The 13547-nt window shown below is 42.8% G+C and overlaps 1 protein-coding gene across 2 annotated transcripts in view; it reads right to left on the bottom strand.

The window, feature by feature from the left end:
• The window catches only part of ipo5 (importin 5), a 15269-nt gene extending 1722 nt beyond the window's left edge, over positions 1–13547 (bottom strand). The window contains exons 1-23 of one of the 2 annotated variants that reach the window (XM_088292095.1): positions 13379–13547; positions 8557–8637; positions 7977–8169; positions 7789–7891; positions 7562–7658; positions 7367–7471; positions 6055–6177; positions 5849–5969; positions 5661–5748; positions 5473–5582; positions 5248–5372; positions 5084–5173; positions 4842–5015; positions 4535–4753; positions 4365–4448; positions 4133–4265; positions 3943–4064; positions 3404–3500; positions 3104–3276; positions 2257–2368; positions 2127–2182; positions 1915–2037; positions 1612–1831 (exon numbers count right to left, since the gene is read on the bottom strand). In XM_088292095.1, the coding sequence (XP_088148221.1) occupies positions 1612–1831; positions 1915–2037; positions 2127–2182; positions 2257–2368; positions 3104–3276; positions 3404–3500; positions 3943–4064; positions 4133–4265; positions 4365–4448; positions 4535–4753; positions 4842–5015; positions 5084–5173; positions 5248–5372; positions 5473–5582; positions 5661–5748; positions 5849–5969; positions 6055–6177; positions 7367–7471; positions 7562–7658; positions 7789–7891; positions 7977–8169; positions 8557–8637; positions 13379–13456 (2827 nt within the window). In that variant the 5' untranslated portion in view covers positions 13457–13547. The remainder of the gene's footprint in view (positions 1–1611; positions 1832–1914; positions 2038–2126; positions 2183–2256; positions 2369–3103; positions 3277–3403; positions 3501–3942; positions 4065–4132; positions 4266–4364; positions 4449–4534; positions 4754–4841; positions 5016–5083; positions 5174–5247; positions 5373–5472; positions 5583–5660; positions 5749–5848; positions 5970–6054; positions 6178–7366; positions 7472–7561; positions 7659–7788; positions 7892–7976; positions 8170–8556; positions 8638–13378) is intronic. The other variant, XM_088292096.1, reaches the window with a different exon arrangement.

Below are 13547 nucleotides of genomic sequence, written 5' to 3'. Positions count from 1 at the left end.
ATGCCCACGTCGGTAAATTCGGTGGCTAAAAAAAATTAAAAAAGAAAAGTCTTTTCTGTCTGCGGCGATGTTCATGCCCCTTTAAGACGGCTCCAGCGCATGTAGTCACGTGACTACATGCGCTGTAGAAGAATGTAAACAGAAGACGCGTTCGTAGCTGGGGATTTAAATCCTGCAGCGGCTGACACGGCTGCAGACGAAGTAACGTTAGTTGAAATTGTTCTGTCGCGCTTGTCCCGAAAAGAAATTCGACATCTGTCGTTTGGAAATGCTTTGGGTTCCATAAAGACGATGTTTGAGCAAAAGAACATGAACTACAAAGTGCGTCGTAAGCACCTGAAACAGCGCGTCCAACCTTTTCTTTTCACCACCCTCAACACAACCATGTTGTTGACTTGGAGCTTGTGCTAAAAGTTCAAAGTGAGAAGCAAGGTTGGACAATTGACAACAGCCCACTAACGGAGGCGACACCATACGAGAGAATGTCTCAGTGGTGGACGCGATAGCCTAGCACATAGCTAAAGATAGAGCTCCTCAAGTTACAGTGGCGCGCACAGGATTTAAACGCCTCATGAACGTAGCCGACAAAAGGTACGAAAATATTTGTCGCAAACAGCACTTCTCGATATGGACAACATCGGGACGGGAGCAGAGACGTCGAGCATTTTTGCATCCACATCCGACTTGTGGTCGAGTCGCAACATGGATCCCTGTTGGAGCCTGAATGTGCAGTACATAGACGACAAGTGGCGACTGCGCACCAGAGTACTCGAGACTGCACATTTTCCTGATCATGCACACTTGTTTATTTGGCATTGGCATTCCATTGACATTTTTTTCATTTTATTTAGCATTTTGTTTACATGCGACTAGCGCCTTTGCACATGGCATTATTTATATTGTTTACAAGATACCTTTACACAAATCTAGGCCTTTGCAAATGGCATTACAGCATCTCGGCACAATCTAGTTGCAGAAAAAGATTTTGTGAGAGGTACCCTTTTTCTCCTGTTCTTTGTGACATTGTTCAAGTCATGCAAAGCAAGCTATTTTGAATGTTTATTCAAATGATTTTTGTACTTTTGTTTTTCATTGAAAGTAATGTGTACCAGTTGGTCAATAAAAAAAAAAGCAGTTAATATGCATTTCCTGCATTTATTTTGATCCTCAGGGGGAATTTATCGCGCATTTATCGTTAGAGGTAAAATTACCCAATTTATCGCGATATTGATTTTAGGTCATATCGCCAGCCCTACGCCCCCGCTTAATTCAGCAAGACAATCCCAAATCACATTTTGCACGTGTTACAACAATCTCTGAAACTGTTATGAATATTGTCGCGCTCTTGAGACAGATGCCCTAAGTTGTCATACGGAAAATCTGTTCAACACAAGTCATGTTGATCTTGATATCCACCACTGTTCAAAAATCTTGTGTTACATTTACACAGCAATGCATCGCCACCACCATTCTGCATCATTCAAGTATGCACGTGCACGTTGAAATTACAGGCCACAAGCATTTTCATAGATCTGCAGGGCAAAAAAACTGTACCCCATGCAAAAACTGTTACGCAAAAGAAATGCATGTTGTCAGGTCAGCCAGTACTACCTGTGCAGAACGGCCGGTAGTTCTCTCCTCCATATTGCGCCATGACACCAACACCGTAGGCAGCCGCCTGGCGAACTTCGGGGCTGGAGTCACACAGCGACTGCAACATGGGCCGCAGGAAGTACTCAGCGTACTTGAAGGATGAGGGGCTGCAGTGCTCCACCACATCATCAAAAATGCACAGCCCCCACTGCCTGTCAGCCCATGGCCTGTTTGGACACTGGAGGACAACATTCAGTCAATGTCTAGTCAGGTCCACCACAAGGATTGCTTCAATTGTGACCCGAATAGAGGAGGACATACAATGAGCTGGACGATGAGCTGGAGCAGTTGTTCAAACCAAGGGAGCACCTTCTCTTTGTAACTGCTGAAAACAGAGTGTAGGACGTCCGACACCTTGGTCAGGATGTACACGTCGTTCTCATCCTGAGGCATGAGAGCGAGTGGGTCTGTTAGGAGTGCAATCCTCTCCCCCCGATCCCCAAAGTTACACGTAGCATAAGATAAACATCTACCTCATCTTGCAAGGTTTCCTCCACCTGCTCGTCGTAGTCTTCATCCTGTCTCTTAGCTGTGGGCATAAGTGTGGCGTCAATAAGAGAAAGGTGAGGAAGCACAATGCAGTTACCGCTTGGGAAGCCTCACCCTGCCTCAGCTCCTGGTTCTTAAAATGTTCCTCCAGTTTGCCTTTCAAAATGCCCCCCAGCTCCTCAAAATGCTCGTTGTTCAGACATCCGTCACCCATCAGCTCAATGCACTAGGTGAGAACAAAGAGAACCTTACCACTAATTGTTTGCTCTTATTGGTTAAACTTACAATAAAACAAAGGCAAGCCAACCATGAATTAATGAGAGATTATCTATACTTCAATTACAGTTGCTAATTGACTAAATATATGACAACTTCAGAAAATTCTACCAAAGTGCGGTGTAAACAAATCAGTGCATCCCAAGATCAGATTACAACAATAATGCAAACAAATGTGTGCCATCTCTTTTCTCACTTCAACTTTGTTAGAGGAAACGATGATATGCAATCATGTGGATTTCCCCTCTTAAAGCACTGATTCTATCGAGACATTATATGAATCAAATGTAAAAATAAAGCCTACTGACTACATGGAATCACGTTTAGTTTGGTTTAATTGTTTTAACTGATGCTTTTGCATTTTTTAAATTGTTGAAAATCTTGTACATTGTGATGTCGATTTGAATGTGACAGTACGTTCCATAAACCTGTCTGATTTTCCATTATAGGTTAGCAATACAATTCAACTTTATTCATATAGCGCATTTCACAACAGCCGGAGCTGTGTGAGCAGCAATACTGTGCTGGAAGTACTTTTAGTGAACATTAACGACCAACGGCTTGAGGGAAAACCACTTTGTTGCACACTTGGAGACCTGCTCACCATGGGACCAAGCAAACAATACATACAGAGCAGCACACCAGCATTTTTTGCAGTGAATTGGCTCAGGCGACGGTTTATTACCTTAGCAAAAGAATGCATTATTTCTGACAGGACGTCCGAGTCTGGCTCCGTCCCGATAGCCTTGATGAGGGCGTCGCACATAAAGAGCCACATCTGGGTGAGGTACTCTGGCCCTCGAACCCGCGCGCACTCTAACAGGAGGGGCATGGACTCCGCCGCTGCCACTCTCACACGTGATACAGTTAAGAAAACAATGCTTTATAAAGCATTTCCTCTTCCTGGCTGGTAGAAATTATTTGGTTAAAATTATTTTGAGAGAACGACTTTTCATCTTTATAAAATATCCAACAACAAGGATATCATCGTGGAAGTAGAACTTGAGTAAGGGAACCATCAGCTTCACCACTTGTTCAGTGTACTCGACAAAACCTTCCTTCAACTCTTTGGCATAGCACACCTGAAACACAAATAGTAGCTTTGCAACAGCAACATTTTTTGAGGACTTCTTGTACAGTGACTTGTTGTATTTGCATTCTTTAAACATTTACACCTTGTCACATTACAAGCACAAATGTTATTTATTATGCTTGTATGCGACAGATTCACAAAAATGGGCAATGAATGAAAGTAATGTTTTCTTTTAAAAATCCAAAAAGTGTAATGTGCGAAAGTCGAAAGCTGTATTCATCCTGTCATTACATTACACTCTGGTAGAGTTTTCCGATTTTTATTTCTATTTTGATGACCATCACAAGTTTGAGCTCATCTTTGTGTTGGTTCATCATATGAAATACCAATAATACATTTTTGCTTGTGACTGTCATGTGACCAAGTGTGGAAAGGTTCAACGAGTACAAAATACTTTTCAAAGTATTTGCTGTCATATCGCAGATGCTTACCAGCATCTGGCAAGCAGTGGACTTCTCCTCCAGACCGGCGGTCTTGATGCCGAAACTTTGCTGGTCTCCAAGGTTGACAAACTCCCAGCCGTCGTCCTCTGATATGTTTTCCATATCCTGGGCTACAAGAAGCATCATTTGATGTGACCTTAAACATAAAAGCCAACAGCATGCGCACAAAACAACTTACTGTCAAGAAGAGCCACCTCAGGTTTGATGGAAGCCGTCTTCAATAAGGGGCCCATCACCACTGGGAGGTACTGCTGAAACTCCTTCCCCAGGATCTTGCACATCCTGGCCCAGGCTGAGATCATGTACGAGATCTTTAGAAATGGAAAAGAAAAAAAAAGGAAATCAAAATGACAAAAGTTGCAACCCACAGATACCTTGAAATACTTTCAAGTACAGCCAAGCCCTCTCACCTGTGGATCGTCATCATCCAAGTTATTAAAGTCAGTCTGGGTTTTGAGAAGCAGCTGCATGACAGCATACGCATCAGGCATGAACTAACAAAAAAGAAACAAGAAATTGGGTTGGATGAGAGAAAGCGCATCATCAGCACCAGACTCCTCCTCAACCACACGAGCTGCACCTTCTCCTTGCCGACAGCGAGACCGATGAGACTGATGCACTCGATGGTCTTGCCCCGAAGTAGCCGCAGCTCTTTTTGCACAGCCATTTCCACGATATGTTTGAGCGAGGGCATGAACAAGTCATAGTATGGCACAAACTTCTCCTCTGCAGTGTCCGCCACAGATGCAATGGAGGTCACCACCTGCTCCAAGACCAGTTTGGTGCCCTTTTGGAATAACTTGGGAGAGGAAAGAAAGAACTCTAAAGAACTTGAAGCAGAGCAGTGACTAAACGGAAAGAAGATTTTAGTTTCACCGTCCGTCTACCTCTTGCAACTTGGCTACCATGATGACATTGAGGTGCTGCAATAAGTTGTCCAGATGAGGGATGAGCAGAGATTTGGGGCAGTCTTCCGTGAAATTGATGAGAGCAGCAGCGGCGTGTGCCTGCACTCGGGGGTTGCTCTGGTCATCCATGGTCTGAAGCAGTGCAGAGATCACCTGGACGGGAGGAAGGTCATTGTCCGCAAACTTTCAATTTGTCTGGCTCACTTGAATTGGAGTTTTACCTTGTCATGAAACTTCTTTTGGAAAGTTGGTGCAAAATCTGTAGCCATTTGTCCAATAGCGTTGCAGGCAGCGTACCGCACCCTTGGATGCTGAGGAAGATTTAATATTGGTTGGTTCACCTCAGCCACCAAGTAGCGCCATTTAAACAGAAAAGACTTCTTACTGGATCAGCGCAAAAGTGCAGTACAGAAATGACTGTGTCATTCAGGATGGCCTCCATCTGCTGGTGGCAGCCTTCGCCAATGGCCGACAGCGCCATCAGCCCAGCATGGCGATACTTCCAGTCAGCTAGAAAGCAACACAAGCTTTATTTGAGCTTCAGTGAATTCCAGAGCTAATGCTTCCTACAAGTGACAGTGTTGCCACCTGTCAATGTAAATGCACTCACAGTTCTGTAGCATCTGCCTGATGTGCTGCTTGATCAGAGGCAAAATGATCTTTCCTCCCAGGCCACAGGCGATCCTGTCGAGAGCACTTTCTCCTGCTACTGCATTACTGCTGGGTGACAGAGCAAGCATCTGCAGTGACAATTGCGCTAGAAGATTTTTTTTAGTTTGCCAGCAACAATTACGTTACCTGTCAAAATCATCATCCTCCAGCTCATCAGCCATGGCCCAATCCTCATCCTCTTCTAGGTCCACCATCATAGCCAGCATCTGGGGCACTAGACACACAGACCAACCCCTAATGACCGACGTATTCTGCTAGAGAAGGATCAGACGCCAACAATATGAGAGGCCCGCGCATCATAAAGGATTACTCACCACTCTGAGCCACAAGGGCGGTGTGTTTCCTCAACATGGCTGCTGCAGTCTCTGATAAGGTGACGATGACTTCCAGTGCCAACTGTCTCTGCATGTTGGGCAAGTTGCTGTCTGCGCAGAGCTGATCAAACAACGGCGAGCGTTGACATCAACAGTGTAGCATGGACTGCAGCGCAACACTAACGTGGCGTGGTTCCCCAACTCACCTTCAGGCAGAGTTGCAGAGTGGCCTCCAAGTTTGGTCGCAGATATTTAGGAGCCGTATCTGCAATTTCCACCAAAGACTTGAGGACAGAGTCGTCTCCCTGGTAGCAGGACTCATTCACTGCCTGATCAGAACCAACAAAGGCAGGTGGTAAGTTGTAACCATGCAAATTATCTATCCATATGTTTATGTAGCAGGTTGCTTATATATATACTTGCATCACAATATAGTTTTCAGCCATATCACCCAGCCCTATATAAATATGAAAAAAAATGAGCTTTTGGTGTCAAGACTTTGGTACAGTGTTGGATATAAAATTATCAATAGTGTTTAAAAATGTTAAAAGTATTTTATTCAATTGTTTCTTTAACTTTACTAAATGATTTTATTTTATCAAATATATTCTAATTACCGTATTTTTGCGACCATAAGGCACACTTTAAAGTCCCAAATCTTCCCCAAAACAAACGAGGCGCCTTGTAATGCGACACGCCCACTATATAAACTGAGCAACTTGCTTGACCATCTGGCCTGATCCCCTTGGGGCATTGCAGAGTTCATGTTAGTACACCCTGCTGGCAAACGTCTGATATACCTATGCTTTGAATTGACTATGACAAAATCTTATCATTCATGTTATTGCAAGCAAGAAACATAAAAAACACACTGCCCAAAGCACACCATTCACACCTCTCTAAACAGCCATATGATTGGCTGAGGCTGAATGGCATTTTGTGTTATTTTTATTTCTTTTGGGGATATGAACGGCATGAGAGACAGATGTTTTTTTGTTAATTTTATTTCATTGTTTGCTTGTATGCTGAGATATGTTTGGTTTTGATTTGAAACTGTGACTCTAAGGAGTGTGGTGATCAGTGAAAGCCCTCCCCTGATGTTGTCGATCAGATGTGTTGCCATGACATCTCATCAGTCTGAGGTGCTACTACTGGCAGCGGTCCCTTATTTGCGCGAGCGCTAGCATGCACGAGCTAGCATGCGCGAGCTAGCATGCACGAGCTAGCATGCGCCCCGTAGCGCGCCCAGTATAAGTATTAAATACAGAAATGGCACCCTCAACTGGTGCTGCGCCCTTTGAACCAGCGTGTCTTTTGGCCATACAAAAAGGGTAGTATGCGCCTAGTAATCATTTGAATTAAAACAAATAAAAAGAAGTTATTTAGCCAAGAACTATTATTTGACTACTTTTGAATTTTTGCCATGGTATCGCTCCAGTACCGATAGAAGGACTTTATGCAAGTGTGGTTTCACCATTTTGGGAGTTGTGAAGGGAAAAAAATGGGCATGAGCCTGACCTGCAAGATGCCTGGCAGTAGATCGGCGAAATGCTTAAGCAGGGCTGAGTTGCTTTCATTGGACAGGACAAACGAAGACGCAGCCCGGGCAGCCAGTGTGCGGATCTGAAAGATGCATAAAAAACATGCATGACTAATCACAAACGCTTCAAACATCGACTGACTCATCTGACCTAGACTTTGGGCAGGTTTTACCTGAGGGTTTGCTTGATCCTGCATGCACTGAACAAGCATGCGCTTGATAACATCCATGTAATGCTGCTGCTGGTTGCCAAAGATTCCTGGGAAGTTCCTGGAAACAAGCAAGAGCAAAGGTTTCGTCACCAGATGTCTGAAGGACATCCCCCCACGATTTAGGATGCTTTCGAAACATGGTGATCATTGTCACAGTTGACTTCACACAAGAACAGAACAAATCTCACCAGAATATGTGTAAGGCAGCTTCTCGCAGGCCAACGTTGTCCGAATTGACACAGTCAAACAGGAACTTAAGCAGCTCTGGCCACTGGTTGTTTCCATCATCATCTAGATTTCCAAAAAAAGAAATATCTCAATTCTGTTGTATAACATTAACTCCTAATATGATTTTGCACAAGTGTCCAAACATTACCGATAAGGTTGCGGGAAAGCTCCGCTGCAATGTCGCAGACCTTCTTGCGGATGTTTGGGGAAGTCTCCTGTTGGATGCTGGTAAGAAGTTCCGTTTTGATGGCCGTCTGCATGTCAACCGTGAGGCCTGGGTAGATCTCTTCAAAGGAGGATGACAGCAGCCGTCGCAGAAGCACTGCCGCCATCTGTCTGACCTGGTGGATTGACAAAAAAAAAAAAAAGGTGACACCAGAAACGATTCAATTTGTTTCCCACGCCCCTCCCAAAATGTTTTTTTTTTTTGCCATAGTACACACTTGAGCAATCTAAGCAGCATCCCCTCTGAAACCGGAAGGAGCTCCTCTCCTACTTCTCCCATTTCAAGACTAAAAATATCAGCTTCGAGGTAACGAGAAGGAGCACTAGTCGCAGGCACCAAGCAGCTGATAGACTTGGGATGATAAACATAAGTGTGGCAATACCAAAGCTCTGACTCATGGCAAACAGTTGTCATGGCTGACTTGAGAGAACTACATTTGTCACCATAATATTTAACATGTGCATGTTGGCTTCTGAGAATTTACAGATGTGCGCGCATGCACCTCCTCTGCAGCAGATGGATCTCTGACAGCCTGGAGCAGGAACGTAATCTTTGTTTGACCAGGGATTGTGTCATAGGTCTCCTGGAAAAACAGAATAGACAGCGGTTAGAGATGGACATGCAAGGTCGAATTTTCACCACTTAAGACAAGTGACAATTCAGCCGGTTTGCCCTCAAGTGGCACCACGGCAGCGTAAAAAAACAACAAAGAGATAGGGTATAGGAGAGGGCAGAGACGGCAATGGGACGGCCCAAAATTGCCTGCATTTCCTCCTACAACACACCTGATTCAAATGATTGGGATCATCATCAGGCTCCAGCAGAACTTGCTAATGAGCTGATGATTTCAGTTCCAAAATCCCTGCTGTTTTACCTCAAATTTGAGCTTTAGTCTTGTCATCACTATCTTCATTGAAATGAAAATATGCTGTTTGATTTGGCATCGAATGACACACTGATGCCTTTCTTTCCCCCACTGGTTTGGACGTGAAGCAGGCTGCAGCTCAGCAATTCGATTTTTCACCAAGGGGGTGGAGATGTACGGGTGAAGCATGTCTGACGATGCCATATTTTACTATAAGTTCATATTTTTACATGAAAAAACATTTTTTAGATTTTAAGACATGGCGCTTCACTGGTCCTTATTAACCAAGTCATGGTATGCGTTTATTAAAAACAAAAAACAAAAAAAATCACCCTCCATCCCCATCCTTACATTTCAGCAGTCGACCCCAGTCATGCCCCCCATGAGGAAAAAAAAAAAAAAAAAAAAAAGTACAACTTTAGTTGTTTCGTTATTTGCTGTGACACTGTGATGGTGCATGAGGTTATGACTTATGAAATGCATCCTGTCAGTGTGAGAATAAAGTGTGATCTGCTCACAAAAAAATAAAGTGTTGTTGTCCTACACTGACTCGTGAGCGTCACAGTGATACAAATTATATTTTAAGAAGTCCATAACTCAAGCATCTTGTTGGGTGGGCTCTGTCCCCCTTTGGACCCATGCATTGTGCTTGACTACATTTGGTCTGAAGTAGTGTATTGGCGGATTACTCAACTCAACTGTATTTATAAAGCACTTTAATACAACCTAGTTGGGTTTAAAAATAATAAAATAAATAAATAGAATCAGTTTTCCTTTTGATTGCCATACATCGATACAAAAAATTGATCCTAGTATTACATATTTTGCCATAAATTCATGTGACTGCAATATCTCATCACTACATGAGAGTAGCATATCAAAACAAGGTGGAAACACTCAAATCAGTGCCAACAAGTACAAACGCAAATGCCATGTGGGGGGAGGGGGGGGGGTGTTGCTGGAGCCTATTCCAGCTGACTCTGGTCGCCAGCCAGTCGCAGGGCACACACAGGCAGTCACTGAGCGGGAACTGATCAGACGCTGTTAGCACACAAGTAAAGTGAGTGCACCACTACACAATAGCAACCCTACCCTGTGGTTGGATTTTGGGCAGTCAGGATTAGTCGGCGATTCATTTTAATAGTCGACGCGTCGTTTATTTAAATATTTAACCATTTGTTGCTGTTTTTATCTTCCGCTACTCCCGCTGGCTCTATGCCTAACTGCAACCCATGTGTCGTCGTAGTAATCTGAGTCATTGTTATGTAAAGCAGAAGCATTGTGGATACCGTGATTGAGTTAGGCCCTTGTTATCATTAACACCACAATCTGAAAGTCCGGGCTTATTTCGCAAAATGACTAAACACACACAGTAACTAGTTACTGTACTAACAATGTAGTTAGTAATTTAATCAAAGTGCCGCAATATTGAAGTAATGTATTGTGAATTCATTAACATACTTTTGGATCGCTCCAGTACCAGATATGTTGAAAGATATTAATACAACAAAGAAACAAAATCACTATAACGTTTATTTTTATACATTTTTCTTTTTTTCCACCTTTTGGCTGTTTCACATGCATGGTCTTGGAATGCTGGTGAAAGCCTGAGCACCCACAATTCAAATTCAAAGCACAAGAAACATGAGGGAGACACACTAACTACTTGTGCACCATGCAACAGAGACAGACAGATAGTTAACTTCATCTGATGAGGGTAAGTAGATTTGGTAGCATCAAAAAGTTTTTCAAACCTTTCTACATGACCAGTTTGTTCATTTGTAAACGGTAGAAAAGAAAGTTGGCTTCACAATACCCCACAGCTCTGTTTCGTACAAGCACGCAGACACACACGCTCTGTGACGGATACACGAAGTTAACGTCAAAAATACATTTGTATTTTTTTTAATTCTCAGTGACAAATTTAGCAGATGATATTGGTAATATGCCATTTAAATAGCAAAGCTGTCTATAATTCAGAACATGCATGCTAGGGTTTGCGATTGTCCAAGATAACAGTCTGGATGATACGGTGTTTGTTGTCCTTTTTGCTATGCTAACATATTGTAGCGTCTAATATGGATTAAGGAGGCATTAGTCAGAAAACTCACGTTTTTAACAACCAAAACAGTTCGCGTTTGCTGTGTTTGACATTGAAGCCAAAAGACCTCCTGCAAAAGGAGTGATGCTTTTACAAACTGGGAAATTCTAGTACTCAGTTACAAAACTTGACATATTTGCCACAAACCCTCATTGGCATCACAAAACAATAAAATACATAATTTGTTGCATTATACTATGTTATAGTACTAACAAAAAATAATGAAAAAATATTTTCCTAAGATTAAAAGATTTTTTTCCCTGTTGCAATCATTGTGTAGCCTACCATTAAATTGCCCATATTAGTGAAGAAAAACAAAACATTTGGGATGAAGGTTAAATGAAAACATGAAAAAACAATACAAGTTTTTATTTTAGTTTTCTTTAACACGGGGCATCTGCTAATTTACATTAAGAATATCACTACCTTCTACATTTAAAAAAAACATTCTTAGTGCCAAAGAAGAGTGAAATCTATTTACAAGCATTTCTTTTTGTATTCAAGGATAGTTTCATACGATTTGTGCAACTCTAACAATCGCAGCCAAAACTTAAGGCCGCAAAATTGCCTTCAATTTAAGACGCACCATCATTTATAAACATCTCAGAACCACTGGTACAAGCTAGAAAGTTCAATCAACGTTGTATGATGCATCGTCTCATTAATTTGTACGTCCATAAAGAATCAAGCTGTAAATTAATTATGGTTATTCAAGAGCAGCTGCTTGCTGGTGATACATTTACATATGATCCAATTAGCCGATGAATCGCGCCTACTGGTGGTTAATAGTCGACTACGAAAATAATGATTTGTGGAAGCCCTAAAGTACGCCGTAATCTAAAGTAAATGAGAAATAAGATTACGTTGATAGAAGAGGAGGAAGAAGAGCTGGAAGGCATTGACCGATTCATACCTTAGACACGTATGACATTGGCTATGTTTACATGTAGTCAATCCTTTTAAAATGGGTGGGCGGTGGGTTACACTGTATTGAAAAAAACATTCAATATGGGTATAGCGATAGTGATATCGCAATATTTGACATTTGCCTAAATAAACGACACTTGAACTTTTTTTTCCTTGTGGAAAAATAAGCAAGCTCAATGTATTCTAAGATAATTCATTGTATTGCCCCTCAATATTGTTCAATTATTGGTGATGTGCATTTAAGATTGCATCTGACTGGTCAAATACAGCGAAAAGTGTTCAGTCCTCTCTAGTTTAGCAGAAGCCTAACCAATAAGACCAAAACAATACTACTGTTCATTGTAATACAGATCGACTTATTGTTTGTAAAAAAAAAAAAGTAATGAATTACAAGTTGCCATTACGTTTGCAATAAAATTAAAGTGTAATCCTATGAGCTCAGTTTGCACCGAGGCCGAGTTTTACGTTTTCAAGACGTCAGAGTGCTGTCGTCTCATTGCTAAAAAATGCCCAAATATCTCCAAGAAAAACTTGAATGTTGCAGAAGTCCAAGACAATACTCGTAATAACAAAGCTTTGGTGCGACAAGTGGGTCGTCATTGTTCACTCAAGACGACAGATCGACTCAAACCAAACAAGTCAGTCGAGATAATATAAAGACGACAGGTGGATAATTTGCGAAGGCTCCAATTACGTTTATCAGAATGACTCTGGGTGACAAATAAGACAAGTACATGCGCGGGCACACAAAAAAAAACACAAACACTATGTTGCTTATATAGCTTAACCTTTGCTTCAGCAACAATTTTTTTAAATGAATACAATTTTTAAAAGTCCTCCTCGGGGCGGAAAAGTAATCAAATGAACGTCACATTCGCTAAGCAGTGCAAATGCACAATGCTAGTTTACCTAGCCACCGGGAAGTAGCTTGCGTTATGTAGCTCCATGCTACTTCCTGTACACTCAGGTTAGCTAGGCGCCTAGCTTCCCGACCAGCTGGGGATTTCATATTCGTCGCCGCCGCATTTTACACCCAATCGAACGAATGGCAACGACACGAAACTGCGTGTGTGTGTGTGCGTGTGTGTGTGTGTGCGTGTGTGTGTGTGCGTGTGTGGGTGAGTGTATGTTTGTACGTGGAGGGGTGGAGGCGCGTGCATGCAACAGTGCGAATGTCACCAAGATGATTCCCGTTTCTGGGCTTACTTGTGCCCACAAAACTACGCACCGCGGTCCAGCAGGTTAGCATTGTAGTGCTAGCTGGCCACTGCCCAATGCTGGCTCACATTGCACGTGGGCTACAGAACCTGACGCGCGGCTACACATAGCAGCACTAGCAGGGCGGTTAGCTTTGGCTACAGAAGACGCGCCACTTGGCTACAATCGCCCACTTGGCAGGCGTGAAAACTAATGGAACCGTTGAATCCTTACCTCTGATTGTTTCCTGACAACGTTGTCAGGGCTCATCAGGTTACCCAGCAAGAGGTAGAATTGCTGCTGTTCCGCCATTGCAGAGATCCAAAAAAGACCAGCCGGGTGGGAGACGAGGCGACTTGAGCCCGGCAGTCCCAGCTTCAGCTCACAACGGTGCAAGACGCCT

Source organism: Idiotropiscis lumnitzeri, chromosome 3, assembly GCF_059441095.1.
Source record: "Idiotropiscis lumnitzeri isolate Australia: NSW breed Sydney's pygmy pipehorse chromosome 3, RoL_Ilum_1.0, whole genome shotgun sequence".
NCBI lineage: Eukaryota > Metazoa > Chordata > Actinopteri > Syngnathiformes > Syngnathidae > Idiotropiscis > Idiotropiscis lumnitzeri.
This window is presented reverse-complemented; position numbering and strand designations above follow the sequence as displayed.